Genomic DNA, 19,857 nt, shown 5'->3' with positions numbered 1-19,857 from the left:
CTTTTCATTAACGGTCTGTTTGGAAAGCCACCTGGTAATTGGAATTTGTGTAATTACTACCCTAGTAATTACACAGTCTAGTAATTACATGACATTATAATTACAACGACCTGTTTGTTTGTCATAATGTAATTACAGTGTAATTACAAGCGTCTTTATTTAGTTGCACAAGTATAATTACGGTTAGTTTAATTTAAAAATAAAATTTAATTATAAAAAAATTAAAATTAATATTTAAAAAATATGTGCCTTTATAAATGATATTAAATTAGCTATTTAATAACACATTATTTCATGAAAATATGTTAATAAATAATCATATATTTGTAACTAATATTGTAAAAGTTGATATATAATTTCAAATTAATAATATTTTAATTTTAATTGATTATAAAACTTAAAAGCATACTTTTTTTGTGAGAATATCATGGGATTGGATGTTTGACGAAAAAAAGAATATTTATAAATATAATGCCACAACATTATTCAAATGTTTAACAAAAATTCTATCAATTTTAAAAATAAACAACAATCAATGTGAAATAACAAGTCAATAGTACTAAAGCAACTAATTGAAGTCGAAAATATAACCTAAATTCAAAATCCAAAGGAAAAAAATTTAACATAATACTCTTATGTCAAATTCCAATATTACATAAGTAAGTTCCAACGTAACATAAGTAAATACTCCTATAATTCATAAGAAAGGAAAAATATAAGTTTATAACCACATTCACAACGAAATTCTACTTTAATAACGTCACACCTTATATGTCAAGTTTGTTAATGACTCATTATTTCTAATATTAAGAGATGTAGTTTCAAAAATTAGAATAATACACGGTTATGCTAAATGAATAAAATAAAAAAATAAAAAGATATGAGCAACTACATGGAACCACAAGAAGATTGGGAATGAGGAGAAAGGAAATTAAATATAAATAATATAAAACAAAATACTTTAAAAAATAAAAATAATTATAAAGTAAAAATAAAAAATAAATTAGAAAAGCAAAGAAATTAAAATAAAATAAAAAATAAATTAAATAACAGAAATAAAAAAATAAATTAAAAAGGAAATGAAATTAAAATGAAATAAAAAAGAAATAAGCTAAAAAGTAACTATGTAACTACATAGTGTAATTACACCCAATTCTCAGCCCCGACAATTGGAGAGTGTAATTACCTATAATTACATCCAATTCCCACCTAACTGTGTAATTACATGGTCAAACAAACATGCTAAATTGTGTAATTACACCCAATTCCAATTACCTGTTGGCTTTCCAAACAGGCCCTAAAAATTATGTGAAGTACTAACTATCATCACTTATATTACTTTGGAGGAATCAATCCAGAGTTAATTGGTTCAAGAAATATTTTAAAGGAAGAACAGTCATTTATTATCCTCTCTAGAGTGTCAAAAGTTTCCCCACGTTTATGTAACATGTCAAGCATGTGTAAAGATTAACAATTTGGTGAGTTATTGATATAATTAAAGATTAATCATAATTGAACTGTCAAAGTTTTAAACCCTTACTGGTCAAGTAAAAGGTGAACTTTCTAATAGTAAAAGGTGAACTTTCTCTCTCTAGCGGCGCACGATAAAGAATCCCTAAATAGGCGTACGATAGTAGTTCAACTACGTTCGCCGCCGCCGATATGGCGCGAGGCCGGCCAAAGAAGATGCAGGACATTCAGGAGGATATTCAAGTGGTCAAGATGAATGTAGGGAAGCAGGTGACGAGTAAGATAGTACCAGCTGCGACTGCAAAGAGGCTTGTTTCTATAAGTTCTGGAGTTATTACAATGGAAGAAGCTCAGGTTGAACTAGCTAGTCTAGGGGTGACGATAACACCACCAAATTTGATGGTGACGAAAGGTGTAACCCCACAAAGGACAACAACTGTGTCGAAGGGAGTCACAGTAGAGCCAGACCCACCACCAACGAGACCAGATCCACAAGTAACAACCACCACTCAACGGCCATTGGAACTCAATCAGGCAACTATGCCACAAACTGAATCGGTACCGACGAAACCTTGGGCGGATCTATTTCTTTGGGACAAAACCTGCCTCAAAAGGTATGCCATTGAAATTCATTGCTCCAGTAATCAAAGATGGGATTAAATTGATTCAATTTGATAAAGCTGAAGTGACAAAAGGGGCAGAAATCTGGCAAGCAGCAATGATTCTTTATGTAGTTGGAGATTCCCCAACTATTGGGGCTGTGAGTCGTTTCCTTGCTAGTCAATGGTCGTTTGAAACTAAACCCATCATCTATTACCATAACGATGGTTATTTTGTGATCAAATTTCAGAACTGTAGTGATAGAAATCAGGTGATGATGTCGGGGCCTCATATGATTAATAGTAAACCGTTGATTGAAGACTATACCATGAGTGATGTTTGCAAATTTTAAGTTATTGGAGACCGGTAATGAAATTACATTAGAATGAGTAAGATTATACCAATATATAGGCGATTAGGAGAGTGGATATGTTTCCAAATCTGAATGTACTTCATGATGTTTATGTTGAATTAATCTTAATCTCTTATGGATATGTTTTATTGGAGACCAGACTCTCTTAGTAGGTTGTCTAGTGGTATTGGTAACCCGTTGTGTGCTGATGATTGTACATCAAAGATGGAGAGAATCTCATATGCTCGGGTATTAATAGAAATGGATATCTCTTCCAAGTTTAAACCGGGAATAAATGGGCAAGTCTTAGTGGTTAGCTAACATCGGATTAATTAAAACGAATACTTGACTAAGCAAAACAAGAGATAGACCTTTGATCAATTTATTGACTATGAATGGTGGCCACAATATTGCCCTGTTTGCTGTCAAGTAGGACATATATGCCAAGTGAACCAATAGAAAAAGCAACCACAAAAGCAACCGAAATTTGTTAAAGCGCTCACGTGAAGAAGAATAAGCGATTCGACAAGGTAAAGATAAGTAGTTTTTTGCTTGTTTTCCACACCCGATAATGGCAAGGCAAAACAGGTGAACACTGAACAAAGGCTTGTTTTCCACACTTTGCCTCTGGGGGTATGGATAACATAAATGTTTAAAAACAGAAAGGTAAAATCACGCCACATCAGGTATTAATAGAAATGGATGAGGGTTGGAACGGATAGACCTTTGATCAATTTATTGACTATGGAAATCAAATAGAAAAAGCAACCACAAAAGCAATATAAGCAGTTCTTGCACGATAATGGCAACAACTGGTACAGAAAGTGAAAAAAGTGAAGTACCGAAAAAAGTGAATCTGTTGTGGAAACCAGTAATGGCTACACACCTCTAAAGGATAATACCTTTCAGCAAGTGTTTGAAGCTGCATTTAATCTAGTACGGAAGGAGCCAAGGTAGTACAAGTGGTGGGGGGGGGGGGGGAACCTCCTGACCCACACATTTCTTCCAAATGAAAATTGCTTCATGGAATGTAAGGGGGTTTAATAAGCTTCATAAACATAAGGAGATGAGTAGGATAATAAAGAAGGAAAAGATAGTAGTATTAACCATTACTGAGCATAGAGTAACTGAAAATAAAGCACCAGACATTATCAGGAAGGTATTTCCAAACTGGAGTTGGCAGTGTAATTACACCTCAAATGGAAGGGGAAGAATTTGGCTTGTCTGGGACAGCGAGGAAGTAGATGTTCATGTGACTAACACCACCAGTCAGCTTGTGCACGGTTGTGTCCAAAAAATAAATAGTGATATAAGATTTGAATTTACTGCAGTCTATGGGCTTCATACTATTAATGATAGAAAGAGCATGTGGTAGGACATCCAAAACTTAGAACCTGGTATACAGTTGCGATGGGTGGTGATGGGAGATTTTAATCTTTGTTTTGCACACTGATGATAGAAGAGGAGGCAGTCCCATTCAAATGCAGAAATTGCTGATTTTGAAAACCTGTTGGAATGCACTAATCTAACAGTACTGAAGACTGCTGGTGGATTCTATACATGAACCAATTCTCATGTCCATAGTAGGATTGATAGAGCCCTAGTCAATCATACTTGGATGAGTAGATGGCCATATTTAGATGCTGAAGCTCTTTTGATCCATATTTCTCCGACCACTCCATGATTAGTATTACCTTTACTAGTGATCAGAGAAGAGGGGGCAAACCATTCAGATTCTAAAATCATCTAACCACCCATCAGAGGTTTATAGAGGTAGTAAAACAGGTGTGGGATACTCAAGTATTTGGAATAAGCTCAAGCTAATGAAGGAAAAAATGAAGAAATTGAACACCTATGAATTCTCTAATGTTGAGCAAAGGATTCAAGACTCCAGACAACAATTAAGTGAGATCCAGGAGAAACTAAGGGACTGCTATGATGATCCAGACCTGTATGCAACTAAAAAGGATCTCAAGCTCTCACTGGAAAAATGGATATTAGTTGAAGAAAGTATACTCAAGCAGAAATCTAGAGTTAAATGGCTGTCACTTGGAGATACTAACTCAGCTTATTTTCATGCCTACCTCAAGAACAGAATTGCTCAAAACACAATCAAGAGACTGACCAATGATAGGGGTGATGTCATTCACTCTGATAATGAGTTAGAGGATGAGATTATTGGCTTCTACAAGCGACTGCTGGGTACTAATGCTGATGCTTTGCCTGCTATCAATCCAACTGTCATAGCTGATGGACCAGTGTTAAACCGAGATCAACAATTATCCCTCATTGCAAATGTAACAAAAGAAGAAGTCCAAAATGCTTTAAGGGATATAGATGATTCAAAATCCCTAGGGTGTGATGGGTTCAATGCTTACTTTTTCAAGAAGGCATGGCCCATTATTGGTGATGAAGTCACTGAAGCAGTACAACGCTTTTTCCAGTTCAACTGGATGTTTAAGGCTATTAATTGCACTACTGTCACTCTGATCCCCAAGGTACAATCTCCTAACTCTATCAAGGAATTCAGACCTATTTCTTGTTGTACTATGCTATATAAGCTTATTTCTAAAGTGATTACAAGAAGGCTACAACATGTTATGCATTGCCTGATAGACCAAAGCCAAGCTGCTTTTGTACCAGGAAGGATCATCACTGATAATATACTGCTGAGTCATGAATTAGTAAAAGGATATGGTAGGAAGAACCTCTCCCCAAGATGTATGCTTAAAATTCATATGCAAAATGCGTATGATTATGTTGAGTGGGTGTTTATAGAACAAGTTCTTGTTGGACTCAATTTTCCCAGTACCTTTGTGAAATGGATAATGGCCTGCCTTAGGACAGTATATTATTCAATCATTATTAATGGGAAACCAACAACACCATTTGAAGCAAGGAAAGGGTTAAGACAAGGGGACTCTATGTCTCCTTTCTTATTTGTCATGGTGATGGAATATTTGAGTAGACTCCTGAAGTAGCTTGGTAAAAATCCCAACTTCAACTTCCACCCAAAATGTGCTAGACTGAACTTGATACACCTTGGGTTTCTTTGATGATCTATTGTTGTTCTGTAGAGGGGATGTTAGCTCTGTTCAGTTGTTACTCGCCCAATTTCAATGCTTCTCAAAGACTTCAGGGCTGATTGCAAATGCAGCTAAAAGCTCAGTATATTTTAGGGGCATGTCCAGTGAAGCAGAAAATGAGATTTTGGAACTACTAGCATTCCTGAAAGGGTATGCTTCCTATAAGGTACCTGGGTGTTCCCTTAAGCACCAAGAGAGTGTCTTATGGTCAGTGCCAGCCCTTACTAGACAAGATCCTTAATAGGATCAAGACTTGGACCACTAAATTCCTATCATATCTTTGGACGAGCTAAGTTAATAAAAGCAGTATAATTCTCTATTCAGGTTTTTTGGGCTCAAGTGTTTGTTCTGCCGAAGAAAGTGATCAAAACCATAGAGGCTACTTGTAGAAGTTTTTTATGGACTGGTGGAGCAGAGCTATCAAAAAAGGCCCTTCTAGCATAGAGTAGGGTGTGCCAACCTCAAACTGCTGGAGGGTTAAACATCTTGGATATCAGCACTTGGAACAAAGTAGCTATCAGCAAGCTCTTCTGGAATATTTGTCAGAAGAAGGACAAACTATGGATTAGATGGCTTCATTGTTACTATGGGAAGAGAAGGAACATGCTAGAGGATATACCAAAAACAGGCATCATGGATCATGCAAAAAATATTGAAGGCAAGTAAATATGTGGTTGCAACTGGTTATACAATTCATGAACTCAAGCAAATGATAAGGTTTCCTACAAAACAGTTCTACCAAAGACTAAGAGGTGAATTCCCAAAGGTTGAATAGAGGAGACTAGTTTGAAACAATATGGGACTGCCCAGATGGATCTTCATGCTCAGGTTAGCTGCATATGGCAACTTATATACAAGAGATAGACTAAAGAAATGGGGCATCACAAATGATACAGTGTGCCCGTTATGCGAACAAGTGGATGAATCTCACTCTCATATGTTCTTTGAGTGTGGGTATTCTAATCAAGTCTGGCAAAAACTTTTGACTTGGCAGGGGATACAAAGGAATAGTTTACACTGGGAAGCTGAACTTGCACTAGCTGCTTAACAGGCAAAGGGGAGGACTGCTCGATATGAGGTTTATAGGATGCTGGCCCTTGCTGCTGCTGTAGATCATATCTGGAAGGAACGCAACCTGAGATGTTTTCAGAACAAGAAACAACCTTTTGATAACTTGGTAAGGAAGATTATTCAAGAAATACACTTCAGGGGAAATATGAGGACCACAACTGCTCAATGGCTAACCAAGCATAACTTCTATCCTAGGTAGGTGGCTTGCATAGGTGGAGGGATGACTAGAAAGTGTATGGTGCTCTATGTAATAGTATAGGTAGTATTAGAATATGGTAGAGTGGCTGAAGTACTGGGGCAATGTCCAATACTCAGCCTGTTTCTCGGTTTGTACTGTCTATCTAGTTTGGTAATGAAAATCTTTTATTTACCAAAAAAAAAAAAAACCCTTATTGGTCAAAATGGTGTACACAATAAATTGATGTTCAACACGTTAGCTAAAGGTCTAACCTAAATATTTCATAAGTTACTCAACTCTTTATTCATCTATTGTTCTTTCATTTCAGCAAATGATTATACCAACTATACAGATTTCTTTCATTTCATCAAATGCTTATACCAATTACCAAGGTCAGGTCACGAGCATTTTGCTATCAAGGCAAGAAAATGCTGCATTTTGCTATCAAGACAAGAAAATGCTGCACTTATAACTTCCGTTTTTCATCTCCTAACAAATTCTTTTTTTTCATCTCCTAACAAAATATACCTGCAATTCTCATAACTGGTGTCAGCCCACCGACAAAATTCAATAACTTTGATCATCCTAAAAAAAAATTGAATGATGCAAAAAGACTTGCTAAGATACAGTTAAAATTTTGACCAAGAATTGTAGGGCATTGACCTGAACAAGTATACTTCTCTGTGCTTTTGTTATCGACTTTTGTAGCCCCCATTTCTGGCCTCTATGTCTCCACATTATCTATGTGGGATAACTATCAGTTGGATTAGTATAATCAAACCCAACTTCTGAAATAGCTCCATTAGTTTTACAAAATTTATTTGATTAACTTAACATTAGTTACTTGGTAAGTAGCCAAAGGAACCAAAAATATTCAATAAGTTACTCAACTCTTTATTCATCTACAGAGTCCTCTTTCATCATTTCATTAAATGATTATAAAGAGCAGGGCACGAGCATTTTGCTATGAAGACAAGAAAGTGCTACACATATAACTTCCTTTTTTCCAACTCCTAACAAAAGATAACCGTGTTGTCGTTTTAACTTTGATTAGTCAATAAGCCTTTATGTAGCAGAAAAACATATCAGAAGCTTACAACAATAACTACATCTCAATCTCAAGTAAGTTGGATCTGCTATAAGAACTCTTGTTGTCCATGTCGCTCCATTTAAGCTCATATCAGTCCAACAACTTATCAAAAGCTTCAAAAACTAAAATTCCCAGGAATACAAGTATACAATACATATACAATATACTACTACGCATTTGAATATTGAAACTTCAGAAACTCCATCTCGAGCTGCAAAGCAGAATTTTTCTTCTTCTCATTTTCCACTTCATTTCTCAGCTTATCAATCACCTCAATAAAATTGTCTTTCCTGTCACTTCCACACTATTTTGTTCCCCATGGAAAAAGCTGATCAAATTCATTACAATTTGTCTTTGATCATCCAACCTCTTCCTTAGAAACAATAAGCTAGCCAACATTACTTCCCTACTAACACTCCCACCACCAATCTCAGCATTAATTTTTCTATCTCCACTACAAACTATAGCACCTTCGACCTCAGACGACTGGCGTGAACCTCCCGGTGAATCTGGTTTTCCAAGTACTTGTTCTGGCACCTCGGTAATGTACTCATTTCCTTCACCAACGGGACCATCTACTTCAGTTTTATCTTGCTCCATAACATCAGGTTTTTCGTCCTTCTCCTTATCCTTTGCTTTTCGAATATTCCGTTTCTGTTTACACTGAAGTACAAAGTAAGCAACTATACATGATAAAATGTACCTGTCCTCAAAGCGTTGAATCTTCTCAGGATATTAAATGAAAATAAAGTGATTTTCAAAATTAGTTTTGCTTGTAAGTAGCATGCATTTCAGTATTTTCTGCACAACCAGTTTTTGATTGGTCAAGATCCATAAAGAAATCTCTGAAGAAAACGAAAAACTAAGCAATAAGAGGGTGATGAGAGAAATTACATTATATAGCACCAGAAGCTACAAAGGACCTTGCAAAAAGTTAAAATTGAATTAAAAAAAATTGCACCAAAGATAAATATCCATGGTCATACATGAAAAGCTCCTTAGTCCGGCATTTCCAGAGCCACTTCAAAAAATTTCTTATCAAAGCATCTTGCTTATCCTTTTCTGAATGGGTAGTGGATCATCTTTTTTATCTCAGAGACATCAAGGGGCTCGTGTGCTCCATTGTGCAACATATATACATTTTAACAATTTTTGTCCTACTCAGTCGGAGAGAGTGATTTTAGCCCGTGCTAAAACTCAGCCATCTGTAACAGGTCATTAATGCAAATTAAAGATATAAGGTTGTGTATACTAAACCTCCAGTCACAAAAACTGGCAATATAGCCACGAGAAATTATTTCTTGGGTTACTCTTGCTTTTCCCTCTCTTGGGTACGTTAGTCTCGCTCTTTTGTCAATAAGTATGTCTATCACGAACCTAGTAGCATCTGAGCCTTCAGACACAAAAATGGACCTAGTAGCATCACTTTCAGATGTGCTGATTAATTGTATAAACAATATGTCTGATTCTTCATGTAATTTTTGTAATTAAACAGAATGTAAATCAATTCCTGCTTTTTCTTTGAGTTCTTTTCCTTCTCAGATGCTCGTTTAGCTTTCTGCTCAGTTTCAGCCAACCGAGCAGCCTCCTCTTCACAGATGAGTTCCTCTTGCCTCTTTATGCAACAGCTTCCTGATATGCAACCTCTATTTTACTGCAGAATGTAAACAATCAAGTGATTATTAACTACCAAAAGCTGTAGTCACTAATAAAGTACCACTAGCTAAAGGAAGCAGCAGAACTAATAACTTGTCTCTAGTAGAAACAAACAACATCACCCCTTTGATGTTCCTGTTGTTAATGCAGCACAGCTTTTGGATTTTACTAACTCATTAGCTATGGCTTAGATAGTTTTTGCACAGCCAGCCAGTCATTTTTTGTAAGCTAAAATGCCATATCTTGTAATTTTTGCATCTTCTTGATGCCTTTGATTAATACCACTTACTTCAAAAAAGAAAAAGAAAAGAAACAAACATCACCCTGCGCTGATGCAGAAGTGCAGTTAATAATGCAAGAGGTGTCAGCCTCTGCTGCTGGGAAAACTAATAATCCATCACAACAATCTATTACTCCCTCCGTTTCAATTTATGTAAACCTATTTGACTAGGAATAGAGTTTAAGAAAGAAAAGAATACTTTTAAACTTGTAGTTTTAAATGAGTCACATATATTTTGTGTAGCTATAAATCATTGGATAAAGGTATATTGTTTCCAAATATAGAAAGAGGTCATTTTGGTAGGGACTAATAAGGAAATAGGTTCACATAATTGAAACAGAGTATTATGATATGAAGATCCATACATGCATAGTAAGATTCAATGCAATCTGAGTTTACATCAGAAAACATGAGCAACCCCTCCCCTTTTGCTATTTGTTTTATCTGTATTCAGACCAAAAGCTGCCATAGATGTTATGGGTAGGGATGACAACTGCGCGGGTGCAGTGCGGGTTCTATCTTAACCCACAACATTACCACCCAACCCGCCCGCCCCCCGCCCCGCCCCGCTCAGCTTCTTCACCCGCGTAAACCCGCCCTGCGTCCATACCCGCATACACCCGCCACACTGCCCCCCGTTTTTTTAAACTAGTGAATACTGCAGAGTCTTATCCTTATCATACTTTCACAAGAACCAGAAAGTAATTACTGTCAACTAATTGTAGAAATTAGTCAAGATTATTGGCTCAAGTTTAGAGCAATGCAGAAATTAGAACTAACCAAAGAGGTTTTCTTTTTTAATCTGTGCACTGATTTCTGCAACCCCCAAGAATCTATAATTCCAAAGAACACTTTTTTGGGCCAATTACGTTAGCGCTATTTTATTCAAAAAGATGGAAACATTTAAATGGGAATTGCAGGTCATGTCATTCTACACATTACTAGCAACTATTGAACTTTAATTGTTTTCTACTTGATTTTGCAAATTAAATTGTTTGAAACATATCCAATTTAGCATTGAAATTTGAAATTATTTCTGGGCCGAATATTTCTTCCTAAATAAGAACAAGGTATGTTCAGTTTCAATCTCAGCAGCAGACTTGAGCAATTTTTCTTCCAAAAAGTGTCAGTTTCAAAATGTAAAGGGAGGAAACCCGCAACCCGCACTAAATTCTTAAAAGAAGTTTCAACCCGCACCGCACCCGCATAAATCCAGACCCCACCGCCCCCGCATAAATCCAGACCTGCCTCGCATCCGCCCCTCCCCGTTGTGATCCCTAGTTTTGGCTAGAACTCTTTCTTTTCTTTTTTTTTCGGATTTTGTTCACAACAAGATCTATAAATTGACTCATCTCCATAAAGGAGCCGAATGAAATCAAAGTTTCATGTTCAGTTTTGAATTAGAGATGTTAAAAATATTCCCGATATCCACCCTATATCTATTTATTCTAAATATTTTAATCTATCAATTAAATCAAATTTAGTTCATTTTGTATTTTTAAGTACATCAGTGAATATATAATTCCAAAATTCTTTCACATACAAAAAGTTAAAATACGAATAAAAACATCAGAATGAAAAGCGTCTACTTCTAGTGGATAGGAAAGAGGTCCTAGAGGTCCAGATGGCCTCTGGTATAGGTTCAAACCAGATTTGACGCAGTTTATTTGCAGATCCACAAAGATCTGGACAATAATTTCGGCATCGACTCACAGTTAAATCACAAAGAAAAGGTGAATAACTGATTAGAAACGTTTACCTGAAAATATGTGCGAGGACAAATATTTCAAGAGTTCGCCGACCTAGTTCAGTTAAGCGCCTGTCATCCTGCTGAACGGAATTTCTGTTTGTGCCCTCTCCAGAAGTGCCATACTGAAATGAAAGAGTAATGGTAAGATAAGTAAATGACTATACCGAGTATGGATGGAGTGCCATCCTGCTCAAGCTCTGGAACAGGAAAGTTTAATAAAAGCTCGCCAGAATGCTCTCAAGCCATGATACAAGTATGGAGAACAAGAAAAAACGTATATTTATGTATCTGTTCTTTTTCCTTTTGTTGTCTCTCTTTTCTTCTTCTTCTTACTATCGCTCTTTTTCTTTTTTTTTTCTGTGAGAAGGGGGAGCAGAATATTACACCAAAAAACATCAAAATTCTGACTAAATTAGGCTTTGAGGATATGCTACCAACTCCGAAACATGTAATACAGTTCTTTCACTTATAATAGCCCATAGACTTAGTTCTGAAATACAAAATTCCTTGACAATGGAAAACAATACAGTAGGATATCATCCACATTCAGGCATAGTTCAATCAGAATTATCATATTTGTTATATAACCAGTTGATAGTATTTACACATGACAAGCCAAAAGATCAAGCTCATTTTTCCTGACACCCAGTAGACCATCAAAGAAATCAGTTCAATATGCATCCAAACGGGATGAGCCATCAGACTAAATGATCGTATACAACTAAAGAAAGATACTGAAGCATACTAACAACATTACATGTAAATAACAGGGTATATGTACTTCACAAACCAAAGAAATTAAAGATCATTCTTTATCTAAGAAAAGCTATAACAAGAAATCTGAATCAAACATGAAACATGATAAATAGAATCAGTCAACTAGCAACGAAGAAAACCAAGGAATTCAGAAGTCTAATATTGACCTTCATTGATTAGCAACGCAATCACGTTCTCACTCATTTGAGCTTTACATGCCAAAAAGAACCAAACAGTAAGTGACGCAATTAACACTATAATTTTTAGACATTTTTTTATAAGGGCTATGATTGTTGGACATATTTCCAGAGTTTCATGAATGCAATGTGTAACTCACCTTTGTACGGTTCTGAGGACCTTTCTCATCCTTAGGAGGCAACGGCTCCAAAACAGCCCTCTCAAGCAAAAGCAAGACATCATCCACCAAGACAAACATGTCTTTCTCCATGGAAACAATAGGAACTGTTTGTTCCTCTGCATCTAAATATTTCCCTCTACCTGTCTGTCCCTTAGTCTGGCCTACCAGAGCTTTAAGTCCAGTGTACAACGAGTCCATCACAAGAGTAGATGTAACCTCTTTTTCTATGAAGAAGTTCTTGACCACCATTTTCAAAATCCGATCTGGTTTCTCCCTGGACATGTGGCGTCTAGAATTTTTGTCTATTCCCATCCAAAAAGCACAGAAACTGAAATTCCATGATAAATAAGCAGTCAGTTTTTCGTGGAGAGTTGAGAATTACACAATTCAGAACATAAATGACATTAGGCAGTGCCTGACAGAAGACAAGGGGAACAAAAACCTAATTTTTTTTTACAAGGGAACCCGCTGCCGCTACCCTTCGGGGGCGCACAGGGTAAACCCCGCTCCAGTGCAATAGCTCGCAAACCACACAGGAGAGATAACTCGCACTAGGCAAGCCCCGTGCGACGAGCCCGACCCAGAAGGCAAATCCCCTGCTGTTATAGGAAGGGGTTTCGAATCTGAGACCTCCATTATGGAAGCCCCATGCTCAACCAACTGAGCCACCCTTGCGGGCAACAAAAACCTTATTCAACATATATCTAAATGTGAGTATGTGTCAGTAGCCACCAGTAACATGCTAAATACCACAGAGAAAAAACATAGAAATAGAAGCTAGAGGACTGTCACACAAATACTCTCCAAAACATGGCAAACAGTTAAGAAAATTCACATCCTACCTCGACCACCTAGATTTATCCTCTATTAATTTTCCAAGCTTTGCTCGTCGCTCTTCCACAAAACGGCGGCAAATTTGCTCAACGTTCGTTAAATACACCCTAACCAGCTCTCTCCGATATTGACAATCGAGGCAATGGAAGGGACGCTCTACTCTCTCCCTACAAATAACAAACATAGGTCAAAATGGTTAGCATCACAAAGATCTCCGTAGAATCTGATAATCACTGTTTGGGAACCATAAAAGCATGAGTGGGCAGCTTATGAGCTCAAGACTAAATACGTAAGAAGACAGCAAATTTTTAATATGAAAATTTTATGCTCAGAGAAAAGAATAAAGAGAACAGGACTGGACATCCACAAGCTGATTAGAAAAGTTAAACTGGGAAATTAAAATAAATAGAGGCTTCCAAACTAAAGATATTGTCTCCTAGGTCTACATTAGTCTAAGTTACTATCTGATTCATACTTAACACTAGGCAGTAAGGGTACCCGTCAAAAGTCATCTTGTCGATGTTGAAACCGATGTCTAAAATGACACCCATTAGATATACATCAAAAAAGGTGCTAGAGGCAAAACAATGTAAAATTCCTATCATGAATAGATCCCCCATTTATTCATTTAATGGGAAAACAAAACTATATAAAGGAAAGAGTTGTGATAGACCTGATAACTTGAATTTGAGCTTTGATTATGAGGGTATCAGCATCAATAAATCCATCTACAACTTTGGAAAGCTCCATAAATTTTTTCCACCCCCAATCATGCTCTTTCTTCCAGAAACGGTGCAATGTATCTGCAGAAATTTGTAACAGCATATTAATGTGACAGGAGGGAACCAAGTAGTCCATCACACAAGCAATGTCTAATAAACTCACCTGAATACTTGGACTTCTTTGGATCTTTGTTAACCACAGCTATAGTAAATTGAGCAAAATGACTCCAGCCTGTTATTACCAAAACAAGGGGGAAACATCAGCTTTAGCCAAAGCATCATTTTTCAAAATAGTTGGGACAAACACTATCAGCATTACCATACCTGGAAGAAGCTTGTCATGATTAGCCACACAAAGAAACAAAGAGAGATGATTGCAGACATCACATCCCTGAGGATAAATCAAAATGTACCTGCCACAAACAGTTGGATCAGAGACCTTTTATTAGTAACTTCTTAATTTATAAATTGATGATCTCAATAGGACAAACAAGCATAAAATAATACAACTGATGCTACTGTTATTCCCTGCCCCCTGGCAACGTTGACTAAACATTACAACGGTAGGAAAATGGATCACAGCCCAGACTCCCAAGATAATTGTCACAAAGACAAGCCTACATGTTTTACTTTATATTAGGATAACAAGCGCGTGCTAGTCAGCACTAAAAATTATTTTTGTTTCAACAAAGAGATGGGGAAGTGTGGGGGAATGCTGAATCATTCATCTATGTCGTCACAGCTCAAGAGGAACTTAACAATTTACTTCATTGGTTTATTCATTTACAATAGGTTGGAAAAGATGATGCGGAGGAACACAACCGTTACATCTCCCCTTGGCCTTAAGGGATAAAGACTAAGCGGTCCTATGACCACGTAGCGTACATCCAACATAATAAAGACGTAAACATAAAAGATTTTAGTCAACTAACAGTTAAATGCCATAAACATAGATCAGCAGCAGATGCATGTTTTTTCTAAATTAATACACATTGCATGGAAACACATCTGGCTCATTCAGTATCACCTTCTAAGCAATTAAAAGATGAGATCATAGACCCAACTGCACAAATATATTTCACAAAATAGTTCTTCCCAAAGATATGATACCATTTGTAGCCGCCAATCTCAAAAGCATTACTCCGAACTTCTCTCTTGTTAATTTGTGAAAACTTATCAATCTTCCAGGTATATTTTCCATATAGCTCAGACGGTTTAGGCGCTGAGACACAATAGAAAAGGTTAAGAAAATAAATAAAGTGAAGGGCTTTAAATAAGGCACCATAAAATAGTGCAGAAGTAGAAAACTGGTGAAGTATAAGGAAGAAACTTCAGACGAGAAACAGGTAGTTGTCTCTCTGCAAGTTAGAGGCTCACAATACTAAAATGAACCTATGTTCCACATATTCCAATTTTGAAAGTGCATGCATGAGAAAGGACCATATCTTTGCGTGTGGGAGTTATCAGGTATATTTCAAGCATATCTAATAGGTTCAAAAAAACACGCTATTTTGCAAATTACTTATTGTGTAGAAAATAAGAGAACAGAAGAGATACAGTGATAAATTCATGATTTAATGAATAAAATATACACCTATTATAGGTGTTAAAACAATACACATAATATTAGGCCATTGTGGGACAATATCTTATTTTAAAACTCGAAACCTATAATATTCTACTGTAACACTAACAGTAGCACTTCACAGTTAACACTTTACCAAATCTGTTAAAACGCAGAGTCGAGAAACTAACTTGAGTTTTCTTTTTTTGGAAATATATATATAAAGTAAATAGTCACCAAAATGATAGCTGAAGAACTTACGGTAAAATCAATCAATTATGATGCTTCAATCCCAAATTAACTGGGTTTAGCTATATGAATCCTCTATATTCATTATACTTTATTTGGACCCATTTCGTTCGAATACTAAATAATTTGTCTTTTAAATTAAGAGCTGGCCCGGACACTGCCGTTACTTAAAGAAAAAGAGAGAGGAAAAAAGAAAAAATAGGAGCTCTAAATGAAGAGATTCTCTAAATCTTACATGTATCCCCACATTAACATACAAGTCAATAATAATACAAAATATTTGTCCCAATTAGTTGGTACCATACATGGATTTTTTGCTTTCACAGAATTTGTTTTTAGTGAATCTTTGGAGAATCTGCCAAAGAGTTGCAGAGATATTTAGATCACCAGATTCTTGCCAGATAAGCTTGATAACCAGAATCTGTAAGGAAAGCTCGAATTTTGGAATCTCCTCGTGAACAAAGGCCGAAGTAGAAATAAAAAAGAGACTTGTGCCACATGGTTACCAAAAAAGAAACAGGTTGCCACGGCCCAATCACCAGGAAAGGTTTTTGTCAACTACTATTCGATGCAAATTCCAGCTTATCACAATCAAGTGAGTCTCCTAGAAGCCTATGAGCTCTCAGCATAAAAAGGAAGCATTCGCAGAACAGCTGACAATCTCATTTCCCACAAATGCATCTTAAAGGAAACGATAAAGCCACAATTCAAGAGAGCGAAACAAAGAGTACCCGGTCATATCAACAACAACAACATACCCGGTCGTATCAAAAGCGCAAAATAGCTCTAAGATCCGTTGGGGCTTTAAATGCAAATAAAGCGTGGGCTTTTTTGAAAAAGGGCGCAAATGGAGAAAAAATACAAATATATATGTTTAGTTCAAGACTAATAATAGTAACCATGAATAACAAATATATGGACAAAGAAATTGCAAAAAATGACGATAAAGTGAAAAATCAATTAGTGTCGCCTCTTCAGGAGACACCCATTGGCAAGAAGTATAGCTTTTGATGACAACAGTGAAGCGACATTAAGCGAGGCGAAGCGCTCAACATGTTTTTCGCCTCACTTCAAGGCTTAAGTACGCCTTTGATAACACTGAGAGTACAATCGAACAACATAAAGTTCCTTCCTCATAGGTCAAGAATCAAAAAGGAAAATCTAAGGAAAGTAGGCGAAAAATCAAAAAAGAGAAGCATCATACCACCATCATCGTCGTCATCACTGTCCCAATATGGAGGTGATGTTGATAGAGTTCCATTTTCCACCTGCTCACAGTACCTCCGTTCCGCCAATGGTTCACTAGTTCCTGCCTCTTCACTTGCACTTGAAGCCATTTCACACTCAGCCAACTTCACCTGTTTCAGTACAAAGATGTTAAACCCCTCTACAAATTGACTAATCTTTACACAAAAACGCGAAACTTCTTCTTAATTCATACCGAATTCAATTCAGAAAGCGGAAAACAATTTGCAATATACAGAGCTTGCAATCCATACTTTTTTTTTTTAAGTCAGAAGTAGCAGCCACTCTCATTGTATTAACATTAACAAAGTTAACTTCTAGCAAGCTTATCTACGTAATGGACATTTGAGATCACGCACAAAAGCTTTTCCAAAATTTGAACCGAAAGTGTCTAATCTAAACACTTTATCATGTTCAGGTGCTTAATTAGAATAAGCCGTAGTTCGATTGTCTAAATGAAATTTGCTGATAAGTTTGAGGGGTTGTCGATGTATTAAGTCTTTTAGTTGTATTATCTACTAATAAAAGTAGCCACTCTCATTGTATTAACATTAACAATGTCAACTTCTAGCAAATGCCAAGTTCAATTTTCAAACCTCTATGGAAATTGGTATTCGCATCACTAAAACTCCTCAAACTGAATACCAACAATAAAAATATCTTCTGATAAATCCTATTTCCATTCAGCTTTCCAAAGAATTAAAAACGCTCTAAATCAATCAATATAAATTGCATGTTAAAACCCAATTGAGATAAAACCCCAAACAGCGAGTGAAGAAACAAACCCCTCAATCCAAAAAGGATAAAAAAAAGTGAAATTCCTAAATTATCCACATTAAGAAGAAGCCTAAACCTAAATGCAAATATGGAAGTAATGAAAACAACAAAATCAGAAGCGTTATATAAAGGGGGAAAAAGGACCTGAATTGGGAAAAAAAGAGAGAGAGGTGTATGAATGGGGGAATGGCAGCTAAAGAGAAAGTGAGGAGGGATTTTCAGAGGTTGACAAAGCAACAGGACAGAGACGCAAATAAATAAAATATTATATATACCACTATTCATTTATTTATTCAAGTACATATTCAATTGGAAACATAGTTTAGTAATTCATACTTACAATACTCTAGTTTAGTAATTCATACTTACAATACTCCCTCCGTCCCTATTTATGTGGTATAGTTTGACTAGGCGCGAAGTTTATGAAACAAGAGAAAATTTTCGAAACTTGTGGTGTAAAACAAGTCAGATATATTTGTGTGGCTGCACATTATTTTATTAAGGGTAAAAGGAGAAATTTTAAGTTAAGTTATTTCTAAATATAGAAATGTATTATTATGTTTGAATGTAAAAAAAAGTGTATCACGTATGTTTGAAGTACAAAGTAAGCAACTATACATGATAAAATGTATCATCCTCAAAGCGGGGGCGGAGATGGCTAGGAGTAGACTGAAATATTACGCTTGTATATCTGATATTAAAATTATTTTTTATATATATAGTACATATTGACCCCCTTGATTTCTTCGTTTGTTAACTAATTTATATTTTTGAACCACTTGAGTGTGGATTAAGAACCGCCCTGCCTCAAACCGTTGAATTCTTCTCAGGATATTAAATGAAAATAAAGTGATTTTCAAAATTAGTTTTGCTTGTATGTAGCATGTATTTCAGTATTTTCTGCATAACCAGTTTTTGATTGGTCAAGCTCCATAAAGAAATCTCTGAAGAAAACAAAAAGCTAAGCAATAAGAGGGTAATGAGAGCAATTACATTATATAGCACCAGAAGCTACAAATGATCTCGCAAAAAGTTAAAATTGAAATAAAAAAAATTGCACCAAAGATAAATACCCATGGTCATACATGAAAAGCTCCTTAGCCCGCCAGTTCCATAGCCACTTCAAAAAACTTCTTATCAAAGCATCTTGCCTATCCTTTTCTGAATGGGTTGTGGATCATCTTTCTTATCCTCAAAGACATCAAGGGGCTCGTGTGCTCCATTGTGCAACATATATGTTATAACAATTCTTGTCCTACTCAGTCGGACAGAGTGATTCTAGCCCGTGCTAAAACTCAGCCATTTGTAACAGTTCATTAATGCAAATTAAAGATATAAGACTTGGTTGTGTATACTAATAGCCTGTTTTGATTGGCTTATGTCAAGTACTTTTAAGCCAAAATAGCTTATAAGCACTTTTGTAGTGTTTGTGCAAAATAAAAAAGTGTTTTTCAGAACTTGTTTTCAAGCCAAAATAACAAAAATTAGTCAAAAGCCATAAGTTAGAATTCCTCACTTGTGGATTTTGGCTTATAAGTCAAAAGCCGCCCATCCAAACGGGCTCCAAACCTCCGGACACAAAAACTGGCATTACAGCCACGAGAAAGTATTTCTTGGATTACTCTTGCTTTTCCCTCTCTTGGGTACATTAGTCTCGCTCTTCTTTCAAATAGTAACTTCCGATTAAAAATAGACCGAAACCCCTTTGTATGCAGTAAAAACCTCTTTCTCATGGTAACTTTTCAATTTAAAATAGAATATTTAAAAGTTATAATTAAATATAAAAAAAAAAAATTCAGATACAATAACTAATATTTAA

At 36.1% G+C, this 19,857-nt stretch overlaps 1 protein-coding gene and 1 long non-coding RNA gene across 11 annotated transcripts in view; both read right to left on the bottom strand.

The window, feature by feature from the left end:
• The window catches only part of LOC132051778 (TNF receptor-associated factor homolog 1b-like), a 27,375-nt gene extending 7,678 nt beyond the window's left edge, over nucleotides 1-19,697 (bottom strand). For 2 of the 10 annotated variants that reach the window (XM_059442981.1, XM_059442980.1), the window contains exons 1-8: nucleotides 19,124-19,697; nucleotides 17,221-17,374; nucleotides 15,314-15,425; nucleotides 14,528-14,616; nucleotides 14,367-14,435; nucleotides 14,155-14,284; nucleotides 13,490-13,648; nucleotides 12,864-12,975 (exon numbers count right to left, since the gene is read on the bottom strand). In XM_059442981.1, the coding sequence (XP_059298964.1) occupies nucleotides 12,864-12,975; nucleotides 13,490-13,648; nucleotides 14,155-14,284; nucleotides 14,367-14,435; nucleotides 14,528-14,616; nucleotides 15,314-15,425; nucleotides 17,221-17,353 (804 nt within the window). In that variant the 5' untranslated portion in view covers nucleotides 17,354-17,374; nucleotides 19,124-19,697. Of the gene's footprint in view, nucleotides 1-11,542; nucleotides 11,656-12,626; nucleotides 12,976-13,489; nucleotides 13,649-14,154; nucleotides 14,285-14,366; nucleotides 14,436-14,527; nucleotides 14,617-15,313; nucleotides 15,426-16,321; nucleotides 16,438-17,220; nucleotides 17,375-19,123 lie in introns of those variants that run through there. The other 8 variants (XM_059442978.1, XM_059442982.1, XM_059442979.1 and 5 more) reach the window with 7 other exon arrangements.
• On the bottom strand, nucleotides 8,729-10,989 carry LOC132051780 (uncharacterized). Its single transcript, XR_009413880.1, has 2 exons — nucleotides 10,564-10,989; nucleotides 8,729-9,501 (listed from the first exon to the last, which is right to left on the bottom strand). It is a non-coding gene; the product is annotated as an uncharacterized LOC132051780 (long non-coding RNA).
• Nucleotides 19,698-19,857: the final 160 nt, after the last annotated feature.

The sequence above is a fragment of the Lycium ferocissimum genome, chromosome 4 (genome assembly GCF_029784015.1).
Source record: "Lycium ferocissimum isolate CSIRO_LF1 chromosome 4, AGI_CSIRO_Lferr_CH_V1, whole genome shotgun sequence".
NCBI lineage: Eukaryota > Viridiplantae > Streptophyta > Magnoliopsida > Solanales > Solanaceae > Lycium > Lycium ferocissimum.
The sequence above is the reverse complement of the archived record's forward strand: the minus strand, read 5'-3'. Positions and strand labels throughout refer to the sequence as shown.